We start from the raw sequence: 23,318 nt of genomic DNA, 5'->3' as shown, positions 1-23,318 counted from the left end.
CCAGTCGGGACCATTTGTCACATAGTGAGAGCTCCACAGATCAAGCAAACCCCCACAGGGCTTGTATTTTGGTTTTGCACTTCTCGTTCTTTGTTATGTTATTGGTATCCTATTATTATGCAAAGTATAGGTGATAGATAAGTGCCGGTACTTGGCGCACGGCGCAACGAGTCGAGTGAAAGTTGTGAACGCATTTTTGTGTGCACGCGCGTTAGGGTGCATCAAATTGCAATGCAAAAATGTAATCTCAACATATCAATCTGTGTGGGGTTGCATTCTGTTCGGACAAACATAAAAATGATTTGTGCAAAGTTTGGGAAAGATTCGTTGAGATTTAGAGGTACCACACAGCATGTGAAATATATGAAAATTGGCCTTTTTGGGCGTTTTACTAGATAACATGACAAGGCAATTTCAAAAACGGCAAGAAATAGTTTTTGAGAACAACATTTATTAACCCTAACATTTAAGAACAAAATGTTTGATAACAACATTGAAATAGTCTTTCAAACATGTCTCAAGCATCCTAGAGTCCTAGACCTGGTCCAGCTTGCGCTTGCAGCAGCGAAGATTTGGCCGTGTTGAGCGGTCATGCTCAACTGCCTGTAGCACATTCTGCAGGTGCTCCTCGCTCCTGGCTGCTGCCACAAAGTCTGACGCCACGCTCGGCACAGTCATTCACAACATTGATGGCACGTACATTCACTGCACCCATCTGAAATGCTGTACTGGTAACCCAATCCTCTACATCCAGTGAAAGAAACGCGGGATCGATGTGCAGCAGGTGCATGCCGAACCAGCAGTCTGGGTTGGCGAGGTCAGCCAAGCTGGTGGTCGGCGAGAGGGTTGGAAACTTTGGCTTGCCGAAGCCAGTGCCAAAGCGGAGCTGTGGGGCTTGCATGGATATATCAGCCGGCTTGTGCTCCAATATAGCATCTGCAAGTGCGCACCGCTCGCCAACTGGCACCTTGGTGCTGAAGAGTGCCAGGGGCAGCATCTCGCCTGACAGGTACCATAGGTGCCGCTTCAGCGCCTTAATCGCTGATGCTGCGATGCCCTCGTCAACAGACTTGTATGCGTACAGGTTGTGGTAGAGTGTAAGGTCATTCCATGCCGCATCTACGGCCGTGTCGCAGGTCAACCACCACGTTGCGTAGATGTGCGTGATGAAGTTGGCAAACGCCCGAATCTTCAGCACCTGCTGCTGCGTAGTGATGGTCCCCTGAGGAAGCAAGGCAATGTGCTGCTCCATCAAGGCCAGCTTGAGAGTGTAGAGCAGCTTAGCCATCCACCGCGCCTTGTGCAGTGCTCCCGGTCGTTGGAAGTTAACTGGAGTGTGCTCTGCACTGTCTGCACTCAGATACACAAGACATAGCTGCACGAACTCGCGATAGTCTCCTCACTTGTAGTCGAGCACTCCTGCAGCGCACACAATTAGTTCAGCACGCAACTTGCCCAGGAACGGTGTTTCGGCATCGCCAGGAATGTAGCGGGCCAATGGGCCGCTGTCCTTGTGTGGCAACAGGTTCCAGTTGTCGCGCAGACGTGTAAACAATGTAACCTCTGGCGAGCGTGACGTCTCCACCTTGAGGTCAGTGAAGATGTGGCTGAGGAGCACCTCGCCGATGTGGTGCCGGCACCCGGACCAGAGCAGTGGTCGACCCAGTGAGAGCTGGATGGCAATGCAGGCTGCCGTGAGATGGCCAGTGTTTGACGCGGTGGTGTCAAATGCCATGTTGACAACCTGATCGGTGCAGCACCAGTCCTGCAGCAGCTTGCATGTCAGCCGGGCAATGATCGTTCCACATGCCTCATCAGTCCCCTTCATGTATGCTGGCACACCAAGCAGTTTGAGCCGCTCCGCGTCTCCGATCACCACTGTCAGACGCTCCTCCAACTGGCGCACATTGTTGAGCATTGGCGTCAACTTGCTGTCCCAGTGCAAGGTGCACATGGGAGGTGGTGTCCACTGTTCTTGCTGGTCCTCACTGATGGCCTGCAACACGTGGCGGCGCGCTCGGTCTGCTGTTGCGTAGGATGTGGAGACCATTGCCGAATTGCCACCGGATTCCTCGATCAGACCGCGCGTGAAGGCAGCCTGCTGCATTGGTGTGATCTTCAACCGTGTAGCCAGTGACACAAGACTCGGCCGGCTGAAAATGTCTGATGGAATGAAGGCTGTGGTGCCAGTCTTCTTACGCTCACGGGTGGGTGTGTTCTCAGCCGGTGGAGCAGCTGTTTCATCTGCATTGCTGTCTTCATCACTTTCGCTTTCCAACACCACCGCCATGCTGGACCTCGCAGTCATCTCCTGCTGCTCCTTGGTAAAGCATGCCTGCTGCGCCGCTTCAACTTGGATTGCAGATTGGCATCCAATGCTCCAAATGTGGCCACTCTGTCGCCCTTCATGCTGGCCAGGAAAGCAATGTCCTCTGGATCACAGATTAGCTCCTCTGCATTTGGAGACCACAGCGGGAATGTGGCATCCAGCTTGTGCTCCATTGCATCCACCAGTCGAGCTGTAGCCTCACTGGAGCGCCTGGCCTTTGGAATTTGCCACAGCTTGTTGCTAGCATCGACAAGCGCTACTATCTTGACGCATGCTCGACGATCACTCACCATTGGAATATTGGCCTTTCCATAAAATGGCTGCACCTGCTCCAAAACGTCCTTAGCCGCATGGAACCGTGACAAGGCTCCGGTCAAACCTGGCCGCTTGGCATGCAGTTGCGTGTCGCAGTTGTACAGCATGCACCGCAAGATCTGGCGACCACTTGGCAGTTTGGCACCAGTGATGATGGCATCTGCATTGGTTATGCTGGGGCCCAGACCAAAGACCAGGCTGCGGCTGCTCTGGCGGGAGCCTAAGGGCGGCGACGCCATCTTGTGAGAACTGGATAGCTGGAGATATAGTTGGAGAGCTGGATCATGTGGTGGGTGATGGTGGAGTTGGGGGAATTGAGTAAACTCTGATGCAGAGCCACACAGGTAAAGCTATTTATAGGCCCATCCCGCCCATCCCCCCAAAAATTGCAGGACCAGGTGCGAGATGAAACAATGTTGCAACTCACACACACACACACACACACACACACACACACACACAGACACACAGACACTAACAGCAGGCCATGTTGGGAGAGGACAGCATGTACTGATGTACCGTTGCACATCTAAATCACCTCGTATTGCAAAAATATTTTGCATGTATTGTTTTTACATGGATGGTAACACTTTTAGCACCCATACAAATCAATACGCTGGAAATGTGTATTTTGATGCACCCTAACGCGCGTGCACATCCGTGCGCGTACTTCTGCTCAGAAAACTGCTGAGACAGCGTGGTACCGCGTGGGACCACCACTGCACCACTGGCTACGATGTCTATACTACTACTTCGGTGATCCTGCAGTCTATTCCATCAAAGCATACTCTTGACCAAGTTTCTGTATTCAATATCTAAACGAAACCTTAATGCCACCCACTGTAATTAGGTTATATGAGCTTCGTGAAAAAGACTGCAATCTTATAAAGTATCTAAGTCTCTATGTGAATCCAATTTCAGCTAAGAAGGTATTTCACAACGTGAGTTGTTCCCTTGGTGGCAAATCATTCATTCTTTCACCACTTTAATCTAAAGCCCATCTCTCCAAATCTGAAAGGAAATCTAGGGAGAGCAGCCCTGCACTTCTGGGAGATCTAAATTGGTCATGAAGGGATGAGATCCTAGATTCAAAAATTGATACTGATGTGATTAGGGTTGAGTTTACAAATGTTAGGTTCAATTCCTTCAGATATTTGATATTAGCAAGTTGAGTATGGGTGGGAAATGTAATTAATAAATTATCACACAACAATTATATATTTATTAATTAATTTAAAAAGGGCGTGTCATAAAGAGTTTAACTTATTCAGGAATATGCCCACGATAATCTCTCAGTAACCTATGATATTAACTTGAGGATGTCATTTCAGCCAGCCCACTCAAAGCAGCCAAACAATGGTGTTGTAGACAGAATGGGTCTGTTCTCTACAGGCGGTTTGTACAACAGTTACAGTAGTTCCAACCAAGTTGTTTGACAAGAGGCGTTCCATGAGTGCTGATATTCAGTATAACAGCACTGGGACTTTGACAATATGTATCACTTTGTCGCACAGGTGTTATATTAATAACCGTTAATTAGGCTACATTAACGCCTGCATGGCAACAATCCAAGTTCAACAGTGCAGTTGTGGAACTATTTGTTGGCGGACCTAAATAAAGCCTTAAATAAACCAACAAATCATCTGTTGTCACTTATTACCGTTAACTAATAAATGATGATTGTAGAACTGTTGTATAAAAGCAATATCACGCTCAAGGTTGTGCTGTTATACTGAATCTCAGCACAGCTGTGAGTATCTACTATGACCGAATCACAGCAGTGATGATATTCAGTATAACAGCACTCCCTCTTGTGTGATATTGCTTAATTCAACATGACTAACATTTTAAAAGTTTATTTCCAGTTGGAATGTTTGCTAATGCAATAGTTGGCAGGAAATACAATTAGGACTAAACTGTTGCCGAGCAACAGAATTCCAGCAGTAGGAATGGTTGGAAGTGATGCAATCTCTCTCATCCTTCCTTCACTCTCATCCTTCCTTCCTAATTCACTCAACAGTTGCTGGGGCTCATCCCTCATTAAAGTAGCTACTTGACATGTAAAGTGCATGTGAATAGGGAGTCAACCACTGCATACATGAAGCACTGTAGGAAGTGGTTGGCTATAAATCACTCTCTACACTGCAGTACAACTCGATTAGGCCTCTAACAAGTGGGCACCGCACCGCTAACGAGCAAAACCACACGGACGCACGCAAGGAGAAACAAAAACCGAAATATGGTCGTTTTATTTCCGTATTTTCATAGGTCTTTTAACTAGATGACTAAGAGGTACTGGTCGTGAAAAGAACAGAACCCCACAATGACTGTATTTACATGCACGCCAACACTGGGGTGGGGATGGGAACATGGGGTACGGGATGTACTGTACTTCAGGAAGGAAGATGAAGAGATGGTGAAGTAAACAATACATAAATAAATAAACAGATCAATATTACCCGATGTACCAGACAAGATGACCAGACGCGACAGCTGAGGGGAGAGAGCTGTGTTCGTGTAAAAGGCAGAAGTGGCCGTGCCTGGGGGCTGCTAGATACTGTGTCCTTATTAAATTAGAGCAATTAAGTGTTTAATCAATAGGATTAGACGGTCAATGCTCTAACTGAAAATTAATCGGTTAACCATTGACATCGCTAGTACAAGGACATCTGCACTTCTGTCAGATTGACGGTGCAGATCGAGGCTAAAATATTAGTCGTTGGTGTTTACATTAAGGACCAACATGTCCAACTGAGGGATGTAATGTAATCTAGGTCTACTTGGACAACACAATATCACTCAAAAGTCACTCTTCTAAATATTCATGACTGGAGGGCAGGTTTACATGTCAACATGTACTGTGGATGTAGCATCTATTTGAATCCTTAGTTGATTTTGTGATTAATATTCTAGGGGGAATTTTGCCAATGTCAACTTGCCTTCAGAAGTGCACTTGGCTAATCTTTGTTCTGGTTTAATTACATTGCTACATTAAGGCTATGTTAACTTCAGTATATAAAGACTAGTCGAATATGTGACATACGGTAATCACTTCCAATATGTATTTCACGAATACAAAATATATAAAACACTACGGCCACTATGAAGTTAATTTAATTTCTAACCTTTATTTAAACTCAAAGAACCATTGAGGTTGCCCTCTTTTACAATGATGTCGAGTCGAGTCGCAGACAAATTAAAGACTAATGACACAAAAAACTGAAGAAAATTAAGAAGATCTGTAAAAACAGTTGAACAACATTGAAGCAGGGTGGTTTGTGATCATGGTTTGAAATTGTACATAGATGTTGGAAGATCATGCCAAGAACACAGATCCACAACCCATACATATTTGTTTAACTATCAGTAAGAAAAGGCCACCTGTACGCAACATCGTTAGTACATTGTTAGTCATTGACATGATTAATCAATGTTAATCAATAATACGCCCACTCACTCACTGTGTGAATTCTGTGAACAATGATCTACTTGTATTACGACATGGGCTCAATTTGTTATTAGATGGACATATGACTTGGTTGCTGGGAGGGTAAACAACTGCACAAGGAATCATTATTTTGTCCTTGGGTTAACTCTTTGACGGCCACAAGCTTTCCCCATCTGCACTGGCTAGGGCCAGCGTTATTGACCATTTTAGCGATGTTTGCAGACCCATCGTGTTCTGTATTATAGCTATGGAGATAATAGTATGGCTCATTTGACAGGCATTGTTCATAGTCCATTACTGACTAATTAGTTCATTTCTACACACTGTAGTTTGTTACAAGCTACACATCGCCCCTTTCCAAAATAATCCAGTCTTTTTCCATAGATCGCGAGATACGACGCGTTATATTCAATACGCCCAAATCCTTCTGGTTGATCGCCTGAAACCACAAATACTCCCAAATCAAAGGTATATACCATGTACATATATGCCTTGACAAAATCATCATGGGGGGCGGGGGGTTGTTTCAACTAGAAACTGCAATCGTGTTTGTCGAGCATGTTTTACGACCGGTAAAACACAAAACTGTGATCGTTACAAAAACATGTTTCCGGTTCGGTAAAATAGACATAGAATATACCTTACCTTAGCCAGAAGGTATTCCAAAAATAATAATTCCAAGTGATCGCATCGCCATCGCGATTACCTGTGTATATGTCTATACTCGTTTATATGGGAAATAGGCTTCGGGCAACAAAATCTCGAGGCGATCGCTGTGTCTCTGTCCAGGCAGGAGGAGGAGCAAAAAAAATAAAAGGAAAAGGTGTATCCACACCAAGCCATTCCAGTTCAAAAGGTAGGCGATACTGCCACCTGGTTAGATTCGATCGTCATTGCAATTCCAACGTAGGTAGATGAATCAGAGACACCTAGAGGGCTCCGGCTGACCGTATAGAACGGGGATCAAAGGAAAATATCAAAGGATCAAAACCAGAGTATACTCTGGTTTTGGCGCTCAACGCATGAAGAGATAACCCGACTTTACTCGGGTTTGGCCGTAAAAGAGTTAAGGCCAGGAGTCCAGTGCATGTGCGAAAGGGGCCAATGGGAGGCCCACCTGGTTACTAAACCATGTATTTTGATGATAGCAAACTACCCATCTAGCTGGTAGCTGACTCCACTACACACAATGAACTGTAACGATGTTGTGGACTGAATTGTGCCATGTGGGCAGCAGATCAATATGACTGAATTGTGCCATGTGGGCAGCAGATCAATATGACTGAATTGTGCCATGTGGGCAGCAGATCAATATGACTGAATTGTGCCATGACGGTGTAAAAAGTACCCAGAAATTATACTTAAGTGAAAGTATGGGTACCATCTCAACATCTGACTCAAGTAAAAGTCAAAGTATCTGGCTAAAAACACACTTGAGTAAAAGTCAAATGTACTTAAGTACTAAAAAGTAAAAGTACATATTTTTTTGAAAGGGATAGACCAGGGGTCTCAAACTCATTCCATTGTGGGCCAAGTTTTCATTTTAACTATACATTGCACCAGGTGAGTTAGTTGAAGAGGTGAGCCAATTAGTGAAATCATCAGCTGGTGTTTAGGCAAGCCTGGAATGAAACCAAGCATACACTCTGCCCACAATGGAATGTGTTCTGCGATAAGACAATGCTGAAATGAAAGAACAGAGGACACGGCATTCACATCACAGCATGAATAATATCACTATTAAAAACAGAATGGTGTATCCTGAATAATATCACAATATTAACCACAGCATACTGGATTATCCTGAATAATATCACAATATTAAAGACAGAATACTGGAGTACCCTGAATAATATCACAATATTAAAGACAGAATACTGGAGTACCCTGAATAATATCACAATATTAACCACAGCATAATGCGGATCTGACTGTCTATTCTTCTGATAGCAGGTGTTTAATCAAAGATCCCCGCTTTCTAGTGTTGCACAAGGACCAATCAGCATGGGTATGGGCGGGTTCATTTTCCATTGATTGGCTGTTTACCTGCGGTCGCAGGATTAATAACGTTAACGTTAGTTCGGCCAGATAAACAATTAAAATATACTAATTAAAATGGTTGGACCTGTGAGATTTGTACTTTGTAGGTCTGCATTTTAAATGTAAGGAGTAAAAAGTATGTTTTTTTTCTCTGAAATGTAATGGAGTAAAAGTACAAAGTATACAAACCTAATAATACTTGAGTAAAGTACAAATCCCCCAAAACAGTACTTAAGTATTGTAACAAAGTACAATTACTCAAGTACTTTACACCCCTGCATGTGGGCAGCAGATCAATATGCACCAATCCACTCAGGCTAATTTAAGGCAGTGGTTCTCAACCGTTTTGGGACCAAGGCACACCAACCTATAGTCACGGTAATCAATTATGGAAATTGTCTAAAATGTCATGATTATATTGCCATTAGAGATAAGTCCCCAATTAACTCATCAGAAAACGTGATAAAGTACTTCATCGGCCACAGGAAAAAAGGTACATAATGTAGGTTGTGTTATACTGTATATAAATAACTAATATATTTACATTTTGTATCAGCAAAAGTCCCAAAGAAAAACAATGCTTGTGGTGGGGGGTGAGTGCACTCACCACCAGACCAAGCCAACCACCTGGTTAATACGATGATGATAGAACGTTAGGGGTAAGGTTATGGTTAGTTTAAGGTAAGAGTATGGTTAAGGTTACAGTTGGGGTTAAGGTGAGCCTATCAGAAAAGTGTGTCTCTGTAGTATTGAGTAGCCTGCTCTTGCTTAAAACGCTAACTTTCTATCTTAAAGGGGAACTATTTTACTATTTCTTACACTATTTGGGCACTTTTACACAATTCCTGTGAGTCTATGGAACACCTCTGTAATATATATATTTTTTTTATTCATTGTTTTGTATTTCTAATCAAGTCCTCAAAAACAGCATTTTTCTACCTCAAGATCTCGAGCCGTTTTGAGCCTGGGCTCCAGCCACTGTGTGCAGCTCATCTTGTACCTGATGCCACACAGCCACATTAACATGCAGCGGTGTCTCTCTGACATCACAAATCAGCACATTTTCAAATGACTCAGTTCAGTGAGGGTGAATATTGTGAGAGGAGAATTGGAAGAATGCGCCAATATGAGAATTAGAGACATAGATCATATTAATATAAGTTCACATAGCTAGGAAACAATGCTAAACACTCAAAAAGGCCATTTATAAGATAGTTCCCCTTTAAGGTTAAAACTAACCATCATCATAGTCTTGCTGTGTTTGTATCAGGGTGGATGGCTTGGTCTAGTGGTGAGCACACTAAGCCTCTACCACAAGCATTGTTAGTTTGACTCCGGAGCTGTGTTTTTCTTTCGCCGATACGAAACGTAAATATATTACTTATACAATACATATTACTTATGGCTATAACATAACCCTTTTCCTGTGGTTGATACATACTTTATTTACACATTTTAAGGGAGATCAAGCTGCCCCTATAATATGGCACAGTGACAATGAAATGATTAAATCTGAGAATCACTCATCAAAAATATGTAGGCCTATTTATGCGAGTACAAGAGCTTGCAAGACAAGTGTGCAACAGATTATTGTTCAGATTAATTAAGAACAGCTAAAATAATTATGACAATAATAATAAGGCGATGTATTTTATGCGTTGGGGATGATATCAAGGCATGACTGATACAATAAGAAAACTATGCCTTGTTGATGTGCAATCAGAGATTACAGAAACATAGATAAGAGAACAGTGCAGCGTCAAGAACAGCACAAGAAACACTGAATGGAAGTAATAGGCCTCCGATTAGAAAGTGCACAAATTTTACAATATTTGTATGTATCTCTTATCTGCATGTTCAGATCACCAGAGCCTGCAATAATCATAAACCAGAATATGTGAAAGGAGGGGTGTTGACACCAAATAAATATGGAGGGGGGCTATATCAGGGGGCATCGATTTTCGAATAGTCATTAAATGATAAGAAATCGAATAGCTCATGTGACTATAGTGTCCAGCGGAGTGTGCTTTCTCGCCTGCTCTCTCTCTCTCTCACACACACACACACACACACACACACACACACACACACACACACACACACACACACACACACACACACACACACACACACACACACACACACACACACACACACACACACACACACACACACACACACACACACACACACACACACACACACACACACACACACACACACACACACACACACACACACACACACACACACACACACACACACACACAGTTCTCGACTTGTCTCATCTGCTCCACTTACATAGTCATTGGGTTTCGTCACGTCTCTCTGGAATTGTTGTCACGTTGTTCGCTCACTAAAGATGGCAAGTGTGGATTGCAGAGCCTCTATGACCAGGCCTTTGATTGACAAAGAAAGCAACAGGAAATACTTTGCCTTAGAGGCGAAATAACAGGGAAAGGCAAAGGATTCCAGCAAACTCAAACTGTATGCAAACGGTGCTACAGAACAGTGCCAACGAGGAATTCTAGCACAACAGATTTAGCAAAGCACCTGATGTTAATGGAATGACACGCCGTCTGTTTTAGCTTGATGATATTTTGACACATTAGGTATAGAAAACTACCACTAGTTATGGATAAGTGAGTGCCGACACAAATATTTAAAATTCATCGAAATATCTGTAATTTACAAATCATATATTATGAAGCCTTATAAAATTCATAATATTTCACAGTATGCTTTGCTTCATGGCACACCGCTTAAGAACCACTAATTTATGGCTCTTTACTGAAAAGGAACTATTAGTTCAAATGAGCCGATATTGGCATTAAAATGTGATATCGGAAAATTATCTGTATTGGTTTTCAAAATAAAAATAATAATAATTTTTTCTTTTTTAAATTTATTTAACCTTTATTTATCCAGGCAAGCAAGTAAGAACAAATTCTGATTTTTTTTATTGTCAAAAGTATGCTAATGTGTTAATTCCACGACAAGAGATATGTAATGTTAATTACCTGAAATTATTCAGTTTTTTGGGGAATATATGCATATATCGGTATCGGTTGATATCGGTTGATATCGGTATCGGAAATGAAGAGTTGGACAATATCGGTATCGGTAAAAAAAGCCAATATCGAGCATCCCTAGTTAAAATACTGTGATACAACACAACAGGCTGTTGCTTGCAATAATGTCATTGTGGTTATATCTGGCCTTGTAAAAATGGTATACATTTACGACTTAATATACTTCTAATCAGTCAAGTTCCCTTTATATAGCCTACTCCATACAGACATGAGAGAGAAAGTGTCATTGGGCACCTCGATTTAACCATTATGTATCCAGAAGAGACTATTGGAAGACAATCTCACAAAATGACAAGGGGAAATACTAAATGGTCCAATTTGGAGGGAAAATGGCTCCATGAATGCACGAGGGTCACAGAAACAACACAGCAGCCTAGCAACAGATAAAAGCCACCATACAACTCCAGCCTCTCATCACAATATCCGTACAAAGATTTTCCAGAAAACATGCCATAAAATGGAGGCTTTGCTGCCCTGAATTAATGAACCAGATTCCAGTTCCCCCGTTTCATGTCCTCTAGGACAGAGATCTGGCTGTACTTGGAACAGATGGCCTCCACACAGAACAATGGGGCAGTGAGAGACCATACCAAGTACCAATGACTTCATATATAGAATATCTTCATCAACGTGACCCCCAAAAGATGGTGGGCGATCTTTCATAAAGACCCTTGGAGCAGAGGGATCAGACGGGGTGGGACAAGAGGTAACGGAGTCTCTCATGCCAAGCATTCCATACAGAACAAAAACAAGACCGCAGACACATCCGTGATGAGGAGAGAAGCCACGAAAGTGAGTGTTGACACCGGGTTCCTTTCCCACTTTGATGTGTTTGTGAATGTACAGAGGATTTCCCACTGATCTTGGCCTGAGCAAAAGATGGAATTAATTTGTGCATTGCCCTTCGGCAGACCCATTATGAGGCCAAGGGTGCGTGCTTCGCGGGAGGCTTAATTTTTGGAGCATAGAACCTCTCTTGTCCTTAGCCTTGGGAACGGAACAAGCACATGGGCTGGGCTGTGAGAAACCATACAGTGATACCTCCCTAATAGAATTATGTACTGCAAATTAGGGGTGTAAAGGTACACGTATCCGTACCGAACCGTTTCAGTGTGTACCGTACCGAACGGCTGTGTAGTGTACCGAACGAATACAACGGTTGTTAACCACTAACGACCGCCCACCGGGGGCTGTTCTTTTCACAATCTAATATAATACTTTTTTTTGTTTTTTATTTTCAATTTTTGACATGACATAAAACTAGACACACAAACATTAACACTTTAATCACCATGGGTTTACCATCCCTCGCCAGCTCTATTTGTCTATGGAGAAGTTCCCCTTCTTTGCAGGGCTATAACTTTTTAAATTCTATTGCTAAATTGCCATTATTATGGCCCATTCAATGTCCTATATGTATTGTTCAGGGTGTAGCAACGTTAAACTTTTTCATTCACATATTCATACTAAAATATGGTCTAAAGTATAAGTATGTTTTTATCGTTTTCTGCAGCTTTCTTCAGAACGTGATTTATAGCCCTAAATGCATTATATTGATGATCAAATACAGTTTGGTAGGAATCTGAGCGAGATAAAAAATGTCAACTGGACGTGGTTCTAGCAGTTTCTACGCATCATCTGATGATGACCGGATGGGCGGGGGATTGTTTATAATTCCGTGGGCAGCGTTAGATGATTCATCCAGAGTGGGTCATATGTTCATCATAGCAGTTTATATCGAACACGTTAGAATATAACGCTGAATCTTACCGTGGCTTCCTCGCGCCGCTGGCAGATGAGCGTGGAACAGAATCTTTTCTATTATGGGATGGAGAAATGCCCGATCCATTTCCAGGTTGTATAATAGTATATACGTCCAAATCATGTTGTTTTTTCGAGTTATTTGCACCGATCGATGTTCACTGTGTCAATACGGAGTCTCTCTAACGATAGCGAGTGCCCGGACCACATATGGATGAGCACTACCGGTTCAAAGGTTAATTTCCGGTTGGCGATCTGCCGATCGGCCACCAGATGGCGCTCTTGAACCGCTAGAGAGTTGAGTGGAGCTTTGCAGTGTGTCTCAGGGCTCCGGAAAGGAAATATGATTTCGATGACAGATTTTTGAAATATTGACATCAAAGACGAGTTACGGCGTCTTCGGCAGAATGAGCATGGCTAGGAATGACGTGTAAACTCGTCCACGGCGATCATAGTGTTAACAGTAGAAATCCACAATAAATCACAGGACTATGACCGACATAATAATAACAATAATGACAGTCCAGTACTTAAATCAAAATAAATGTAGATTAAAAGATATACACATAATAATATAATATACATATGCTCTTGCTCTCTCTCTTTTTTTTTTTTACAAGTCGATTATTAATTTCAATATAGAATATTCGTTGACAGCCCTACAAGTACAATTAGTTACTGCAGTGCACACTACATCACCCCTGAGTGGAACATGGAAAGCCAAACTTTCCCCCACTGTACCGAAAACCCGTACCGAACCGTGACTTCAAAACCGAGGTACGTACCGTACCGTGGTTTTTGTGTACCGTTACACCCCTACTGCAAATATAACAAACTCAAGTTGAACGGTCATGACAATGATAAAGGAGTCAAAAGGGAATTCCAGCTAAATTGATTATCATGATGCAAAAGTTGGCATTGTCCTTTAGACAATGCTGTTTTTGTTTGTTGTTGCTTTGTTTGATGAGCTTTAAATGTAAGTTCTCAAATTCAAGAGAAGTTCAGGCTAAGGGTATGATGTCTTTTATTACATGGCGTTTTCACATTCGCCGAAATGCTTGCTTGTGATTGGTCAATAGCCCCCGACAGCGGTGAATTATTTTTCGATAACCACCGGTGATTATTGTTTTTCGCAGCTGGAGTAATCAAGCCCCACTGACACTGTTTCAGTGCAGCCAATCAGACACACCTGCCGGGCTGCCCGCGATAATAATAATCACTTTATTTGGGCTGACAGAGCCACAGAACAACTGCGATTTGTCAAATGAATTACCGGTAGGTATATTGTTAGTAAGTTAGCCATGTAATAAGTGGGATAATGTATAGCTATACTCGGTCATCATCGCAAAATAATTGACCTTCACTGACGTTTAAAACACCTCGCCGAGGCGGCTCAGTATTTTAAACTCCGTGTCGGTCAATTATTTTGCGACAATGACCTCGTAGCTATACATTATCCCTTACATATACAATGCCTGCCTTGAAAAAGAAATCCTACTACAGACCATTACGATTTTCCAGTAACTATATATATTAAACATTTATAATATCTTTTCATCTCAGGCAATTCAATAACATCATAGGTTTGAATTTTCCTTGATCTTGACAACTCGTACTTTCTCTCTTAGAACTACACTTCTAAAACAATTTGCAATGTAGAGATGCAGGTCTTCAGACAGGGCACATTTAATTTCCCCCCCTTCTCAGAATTATATATATATATATACCGGTATATATATTTTTTTAATGATCTTTTCCCCCCCTTCTTTTTCCGTTTTTTGTCTTCTCCCAATGTTAGTCGTTATGCCAATTCCCAATCCCCTTCCTGGTCGTTGCGCACTCTACCCCCTACCGTCGGTCTGGGAGGGCGGAGACGATCACATGCTTCCTCCGACACATGTGTACCCAGCCCACCACTTCTTTTCACCTGGCAGCGCGGACTCTCACTGGGAGAGTGTAACGTGTGGAAGGTCACACTACCTCCCTGCAGATCCTTCCCTCGCTGTGCAGGCGCCCCGACCGAACTGTAGGAGTCGCTGTTTACAACGACCCGGACCCACCCACCGGCTTCCCTACTGCTGACTCTGCCAATCGAGCCAGTATGACGGCCGGCCAAGCCGGAGGCAACGCTTACAGCCGGATTCAATACCAGTGTCTCTTGCGTTGGTGACGAGTGCTTAGTCCGCTGCGCCACCCAGCCGCCTTCAGAATTATATTTTAACCCTTCACTGAAAGAATGCAATTTTTTTTTTTTGCATTTTGAGTAGTAATCAAACAAATTATTTGATCACTGGCATTCCTTTTAACACTTTTTTACTAGTTATTGGCCGCCAGCGTTTGAGCGCCAACAAGAGTAAACTCGTTATTTGGTCCGTTTTTCTTTTTTTTCGATTTTAATATTCTATTCAATGTCATGGACCTGTATGCTGCCGTTAAAAGGCATACTGGGACCACAAGGGTGCAGTACCGGTCAGATCCGGCTAGGTGGCAGTATCGAGAGTGCAGTAAACCCTGTTCCAGACCGTGCGTTACGTTTAAATCCCTCCGGGCGCTAAATTTAGACGGAACCGAGTAAATCGCTTCATCCGACCGCTTCGAAACGCATCTGGCACACTCGACCCATAAGTTGTGCCAAATTATGTCCGGGACCAAATGGACACCAATACTGGAAATCGCAATCAGACAATTGGAATATTCTTTTTGGAATACCCCCGACCAGAGGTAAGGACTATCTAACATCAATTTCAGCTTGATCCAACAATGTTTTCATATCCATCCAGCTGATCAGCGTGTGTTCAACACGAATGCCGTTACTGGCCATCAAAGCATAAAAAAACGATTTGGAAATAGTAGCGTGTCCAGGCAAGAAACGCCAACGCGTATAGTAGAATACATGTAGCGCCCTATAACTCATCGTTTCATGAATTATCCCGGATCACTCATAAACTATACTTATATTCACCACGGGATAACGCGCGAACGTATGCATGACATTTTTTTCTCTTTTTTGCATGTTCGACAGAAGAAAGTCACTGTCAAATGACTATAGTATCGTCTCCATAGCTATAATATAGAATATAGATATAGCTCTACAAACAAGGTGACGCAATCATAATAAGGTTTCATTGTGCGTGAGGCTGAGGCTTTATACTTTATAGTATTGCTATCTGTCCATTCTCATTGTCAATTGACACTATAAACCGTCCCTTCAAAATGGCTTAAAGAAAAAAAAAATCATCAATACGTTCCCATTTTATAGCGTCTTGAATATAAGCGTTATATGGGATTTGGTCTGGTATATTTCCTGCAAAACGAAATACAGGCTGCTAAGCTAATAACATTAAATCGAATGGCGTTTCGGCCCTACAGAAGCTAGAGCTAAAAATCTAAATGCATTTGATCGATATAATGTTCCACCATGAATGCATGAAAGGGGGGGGGGGGGGCGGGGGACGTTGTTTCTGATTATTGATTGCCAATAACGCCGTTAGCCTCAGTAGCCACATTCGCTGATCGCCTGGTTGGCTATGATAACAAGGCCTGATCAGCATGTAATTTACGTGAAAAAGATCTGACCTGTGGCCGGTTGGATCCCAAAAAGGATTTCCCAGTTATCAATCGCCATCTGGTAGATCCATATATCCATTGGCTGATGATATATTCCTTTACTGCGTACTGAATTCCGCCTCCCAAAACGTATTCCAAGCTACAGGCTACACGCATAGATTCACCCTAACAGGAAAGTCCATTCGAGATCCAAAAAAATAAAACACCTTTCTGCCACAGGGAACACTGCATTATCGAGACAGCGCCCCTACGAGGATCTGGCCGGTAATGCACTTTTCCGAATTCCAAGAGTAGGGTAGATCTCGGTGACATGGAGCAGGTTATTAAAATGGAATAAAAGCCAAAACAACCTTGCCACGGTGGCCGGCCCCGAATGTGTTAAAGCGTGGCATAGCTAGAACGGGACCAGGCTAATCCCTGGCGTAGGGCTGAGCCCAAACGTTCGAACCTTCGTTCATTACGTTGGCATTCGAATTCTAAATCAACATTCGAATTTTGAATTTTTAATAAATGTATTTTTTTTTTTTTTAATTTTTTTCTTCTTCTATTAATTCTGTTTAAACCAATGGGGTTTTTCTTCACAGTTGCAGATAAAGATTAGGCTACACTAATATTATAGTATTAAAAGAAACTGATGAGTTATATTCATTAAAGAAAGTTGATTTAATTGATTTAGTTGGGCTGGGGCTTCTCCCTGGGCTGGGTCTGGGGCTGGAAAGTTGATTTAATAAAAAATAACTAATTTAATCAGATTAATCACTTTATTCAAACTGAGGATTTAGTTTGAGGATAGTAAAAAAAATATATATATATATATATATATATATATTATAAAAAAATATTTTTTATTAACAACGAAGGTTCGAACGTTCGTTCGACAAACCCTGACGAAGTTTGAATCCCAAAAACAGGGTTCGGGGACAGCCTTACCCTGGCGCTGCATGAGTTAATAGCACCAAGATGCATTAACAGAGATCATGAAGGCCTAAAGGCTGGAAAAACAATCTGAATTAATTACAAGCAGTGAACAGCCATGGATAAGAGCAATGCGCCTTCACAGCATGTACTAATTATCAAGGTACATTAGTTCTTCATGATTGAAAGAAGTTCATTTACAAGTAATAAAGTATATTTTGTGCATTATGAGGATACACAAGTTTGGCGTTTTCTCCCTGTAGGCCTATTCTTGGTTGAAGAGATCTTGATGAGGTCAGGTAGAAGTCATTGGTCAGATGCATGTGCATGTGTGTGTGTGTGTGTGTGTACCTTGCGTGATGCATGAATGTCGAAGAATGGCTTGTTTCGGACACTGAAAGGCTCCTTCGTCTTGTCGATCTGTCCCGTCTTCATTTTCCCCATCCGGGGAGAAATGATCTCCTTCTCTATGCATAAGAGCCGGATATTGAAATCACACTGACCGACCGGCTGCCCCTGGAAAACAAACAAAGGAACGAACAACTTAATTACCTCTTAATGCACCCGGAATTCTGTTATTGTAATTAGTCCTTTATATTGAATATACTATTTGTAAAGTAAATAAAGGGCAATGTTTTTATGATACAATCAGCTTTCTTAACTGCACAGATCATGAGAAAAGTGTCCAAATCAGACAGATATTATAGAGTAGAAGATGCTTTCTGAGTAAAAAAACACATCCTAACACCATCCCTTTTTTGGAGATGGTTTGTGCCGATATGAAAAGGACTTAAGAGCCGCCAATCCACTGCCATGGCAACAGTGTTAAGGTCTGAATAATCATGAGCTGGAGGACAACAAGGGGCTGCTCAAGGAATACCAGAATTTCTATGGCCCTCTACTACACCAACTCCAAAAGGTAGTGAGTATGCGCGACGCAATCAACATTTCTTTTGATGTCGCTATGACAACAGGGCCAGGCTCCTCGGATGCCTTGCACTCCCGTGCTTCACATACAATTCCGACAAAGAGATGACTGCCAGCTGTCCAAGGCCAACTTCAGGTTCACTTTGTCCATCTGTGTCTCTGGGGGAAGAGCGATGCAACACTGTGTCCCTTTTTCACAGTTTCTCCTCAAAGCAGCTTGGTATAAAAGGCAGAAGGGACACTGATTGGGAAGAGGAAACAGCCAAATTAAAAGACCTTGCTGACTGCTTTCAGGTATAAATGAAGGCAGATGAGCCAGGAGGAAACACTTTGGGATTATAATCGAGTTTTTAGTATGCAGGCTGTTTTGCGTCACAAAATGCAGGGCTGGTCAAAAGATGTTCAGTATGGTTGGTCTTGGCTGGCAGAGATATGAAATAGGAAAAGACTTCTCAACTGCAGCTGGCTTTGGCCCCTCCCTCAGATGTCTCTCCTGGGCTTGTCTTCTGCCCAGTGTTTTCCCTTGCCGCCCTGCTTAAATACATATTCAATAAACAAGCTGGGTACTATTTTCTGGACAAATATTTTCAGCATTTTTTTGTTTGTTTGTTTATGCGTCTATTGATTTTTGTGTGGCTACCACTCAAAAGGAGTTCGGGCATTGGTGCAGGCAGGACTTGTTTTTACTGCACAGTTGTGGCTTGATAAATGTTGCACTTCCTCTCAATGTTAGTTTCCTGACTTAACAAGGCCAGATATTGCCACCGCTATTGGCACCATTACTGCAATATTAACATCGCTACCGTCATCAATACAAATCCAGCTTCCCTATGATTTGCAGAAAGAGGATTGTTGAAGCAGTATTTATTTTTGTGATCCACTTTTTCTCCTCTTTTTCTATTTTTCTCCCATCCCAATTTCGCTGTGCCAATTCTCCCCTCCCCTGTCTTGAACGTTGCTCGCATATGCCCCCCACTGGCCGGTTGTAGGGAGGATAGAAGCCTTGCATCACATGTCCCCTCCGATACATGTGGAGGCAGCCAGTCACATCTTTTCACCTGCCAGCGCGGACTCTCATTGGCGAAGTGTAACGTGTGGGAGGCTCACACTACCCCCGCCATTTCCTGTCTCTGCTGTGCAGGCATCCCCCAACCGACCTGTAGGAGTCGCTGTCCACAACGTCCAGATTACCACCCATCGACTTCCACCCGCTAACTCTGCCAATTGAGTTAGTATGACGGCCGGCCCAAGCCGGAGGCAACGCCGACAGCCGGAGTCGAACCCGGTGTCTCTTGCGTTGGTGACGAGCGCAATGTCCGCTGCGCCACCCAGCCGCACTTGTTGAAGCAGTCTTTACATCAGTTTTGGATTATGGTGATGTCATTTATAGAAACACTGCCTTGTCCACTCTTTTACCCCTAGACACAGTCTATCATTCTGCTGTTGGATTCATAATTGGTGATGATTACAGCACTCACCATTAGAGCACTCGTCATTATCTCTATTAGCAAGATGAAATAGACACTGGTAACTATTTATCTTTAAGACCATTGATGGAAAATTGCCACCATATAACACAATGATGCTTGATGGGAATTATGGACCTTATCTGACCTGCTCAAATGATTGGTTTACACTTAAGGTCCTATGAGTTCAGTCTCATCAACTTGGTGTCTTTTGTTTTGATGCACCAGCTTCCTGGAGTGATCTTCAACTCACACTAAAAATCAATACTCCACTATCCTTTGGACCTTACATATATATATATATATATATATATATATATATATATATATATATATATATATATATGGGCGGCTAGGTGGTGTAGTGGGCAAGGCACTCGCCACCAGTGTGGAGACGCTAGGATTCGCGTGTTCGAATCCAGCTCTCCACATTGTTTTCAGTTTAGCTGGTCGTCCGCAGTAATACACATTGGCCGTATTACGGGGAGGGAAAACTGAAGGGTGGGGATCGAACGTTGTGAACAAGCGACTCCTACAAGTCGGTTGGTGCGCTTGCGCAGTAGAATCAGGAAGTGTCGGGGGCAGCGTGAGCCTCCCACGCGTTACTCCTCGCCACTGAGAGATCGAGCTGCGCAGGTGAAAAGATGCGACTGCTGTTACCTCAAGTACCGGAGGGGACTTGTGCTATGTATGACTTAGTCCACATTGCAGCCGGCTTGTGGGAGGCAAGAAACAGCGTTCGTGACAGGGGAGGGTTGAATTGGATGATACGAAATTGGGATGGGAGAAAATATAGAAAAATGGGAGAAAAAGTGGATAAAAAAAAAAACATATATATATATATATATATATATGTAACGGATGGTCCCGCGAAGCACAGTCACGAAGGACTTCAGATGTTGTGAAGTGACTGGGATGAGTAGCGGTGCTATGGGTTAAACTCACTCTCATCCTCAAAAGACAAATAGACACGTTACAAAGCAGTGAGTTCACTTCTTGGTAAAACCAAGGAGCTGATCGTGGATTTTAGGAGAACACAGCAGGGGACACACACACCACTGAGGATAAACAGGGCTACCGTGGACAGGGTGAGCAGCTTCAAGTACCTGGGGGTCCACATCTCAGAGGATCTGACATGGACAACACACATAGACTCAGTCGTAAAGAAGGCGAAGCAGCGCCTCTACCACCTGAGACAGTTAAGGAAGTTCAGAGTATCAGGGAAGATACTCCAGTCCTTCTACTCCGGAGCTGTAGAGAGCATCTCGACTGGAAACATCACTGCCTGGTATGGAAACAGCACGGCACAGGACAAGAAGGCCCTACAGAGAGTGGTGCGCTCAGCTGAGCGTACTACGGGTATTGCACTACCACCCCTGCAGGTCTTATATAACAAGAGGTGCAAATCCAGACCTGCAGAATAATGAAAGACCCTCACCACCCCAACAACAGGCAAACGCCTGCGAACACCAGCAACTAGGACAGAGAGACTTCGGCTCAGCTTCTTCCCCCAGGCCATCAGAGTCTTGAACACTGAACTCTCCACACACAAGCACACATGAGCACACACACACACACTGTATACGCTCACACACTAGCAGTCACTTTAACATGAACACGCTCACACTCATGGTCACTTTACACAATGAAAGATCACTTTAAAAACAAGAACGGGAGTGGTTCTTGTATAGTAAACAGATGGATAGCAAGCTAGCATAAGGACACATAGTATAACTGTAGATTGTATAGTATAGCATTGTATAGTAGTGTACATAAGACCCAGTGCCCCATCCGTAGCTAACAGTGTATTGCACTATCGCAGGACCTAGCATGTCTTAACATGCTTTTTGTAAACTTCATGTACATATACCGGATATGTCTTTATTCTTATTAGTTGTATTATTGCACAAATGTCTTATTCTCATCCTATTGGATTCTTATTATTGTATTATTGTATTATTGCACAATCGTTGCGGGCAAGACCCCCCGCATTTCACTGCATACTTGTATGCCGTGACAAATAAAACTCTTGACTTGACTTGACTTGGTATAGCGGTCTGTGCTGTTGCCCGCGGCGTGGGAGACCCGGGTTCGAAACTCCCTCGGGGCATCGAAATTTAAGGTGACGATATGACAACCGTTACATATATTATATGTGCGTGTGTGTGTGTATATATATTTGTGTAATAAAATATACACATATTATATGAACAGAACAGTCCTAAGTTTGTAAGTATTTAATGAGATATTTAACATAATTTTTTCCAATGTCATTTGCTTTTAATCAGGAAATGCAGACGTGAAATGTGTATTATAAGCAGTGTTACTGTTTAAAAAAGTAACTAGTTACAGTTACTAGTTACTTCTTCCAAAAAGTAACTAAATTACTTACTCAGTTACAAATTATAAAAGTAACTAGTTACTTCAGAAAGTAACTATTGCGTTACTTTCAAGATTTTTTTTTTACATAAACAACATACACAAATCTAAACTATTTTAATGTTGCTGTGGGACAAAGTGAGACTAGCCTCCAATCAAATGCCATGTAGGCTATGTAGATATTATAATTACTATGTTTATATAGTGGATCATAAAAATACAAACAGTATAGATGTTTTGGAACTTTTGATATGTATTGCCCCTCAACAGGCCACAACTGGGCAACATTAAATTATGCTTGTTAAGCACTATAACAAAAATAAATAACAAATATATACTGATTGATTGAACATTTTAATGAACAGATTGCAGAATGGGTACAATACAGTACGGCTCAATACACACAATTGTTAAGGGGATGCAGACCAGAGAAAGAGTTTCGTCTTGTTTACATCAGGGTCCCCCATTTTCAATTCATGACATTTATGACGAAAGTCTTTCTCTGGTCTGCATCCCCTTAACAATTGTATGTATTGAGCTGTACTGTACTGTACCCATTCTGCAATCTGTTAATAAACTTTTCAATCAATCAATCAATGACATACACAACATACAGATATAAGAATCTAATCGAATCATCTAAACTAATCTAATCATGACATTTAAGACATGCATGCAGCATGACATAGATATAATATCTCTGAGCACCTGAAGCCTGTGCTATTAAACCAGGAAGTGCAGCACTGTTGATAAGGCTGTCAGCACTGCAGTAGGGCCACTCAGTGCCCTGCGCTGCAAAGAGTGAACACAAAACGCTCATGGACCCGCGGTCTCATGTTGACTTGAGTCGCTTGTGTTGTTCGTTGGATTCGTTTTTGGGCTCAAAACGTACACTACACGGACCGCGGTCTCATGCTGACTGATCAGTGATCGCTTGTCTTGTCGCGCTGTGTGTCAGACTCTGGATGCTTTAGACACCCGCCCACCTCTACCTCTGATTGGCTTACCATGACATTGTATTCAACCTCAGCCAATCGTCAGCATGTATGCTTGGCTCGCGCACTGTCCACTAAACAAGG

General features: G+C 42.6%; 1 protein-coding gene across 2 annotated transcripts in view; it reads right to left on the bottom strand.

The window, feature by feature from the left end:
• The window catches only part of rngtt (RNA guanylyltransferase and 5'-phosphatase), a 348,813-nt gene that overhangs the window by 182,133 nt on the left and 143,362 nt on the right, over positions 1-23,318 (bottom strand). For both annotated transcript variants that reach the window (XM_084314923.1, XM_084314924.1), the window contains exon 11: positions 17,819-17,983. In XM_084314923.1, the coding sequence (XP_084171049.1) occupies positions 17,819-17,983 (165 nt within the window). The remainder of the gene's footprint in view (positions 1-17,818; positions 17,984-23,318) is intronic.

Source organism: Notolepis coatsorum, assembly GCF_963971535.1.
Source record: "Notolepis coatsorum genome assembly, chromosome: 5".
NCBI lineage: Eukaryota > Metazoa > Chordata > Actinopteri > Aulopiformes > Paralepididae > Notolepis > Notolepis coatsorum.
Note: the sequence above shows the minus strand (reverse complement) of the source record. Positions and strands in the feature narration are given on the sequence as shown.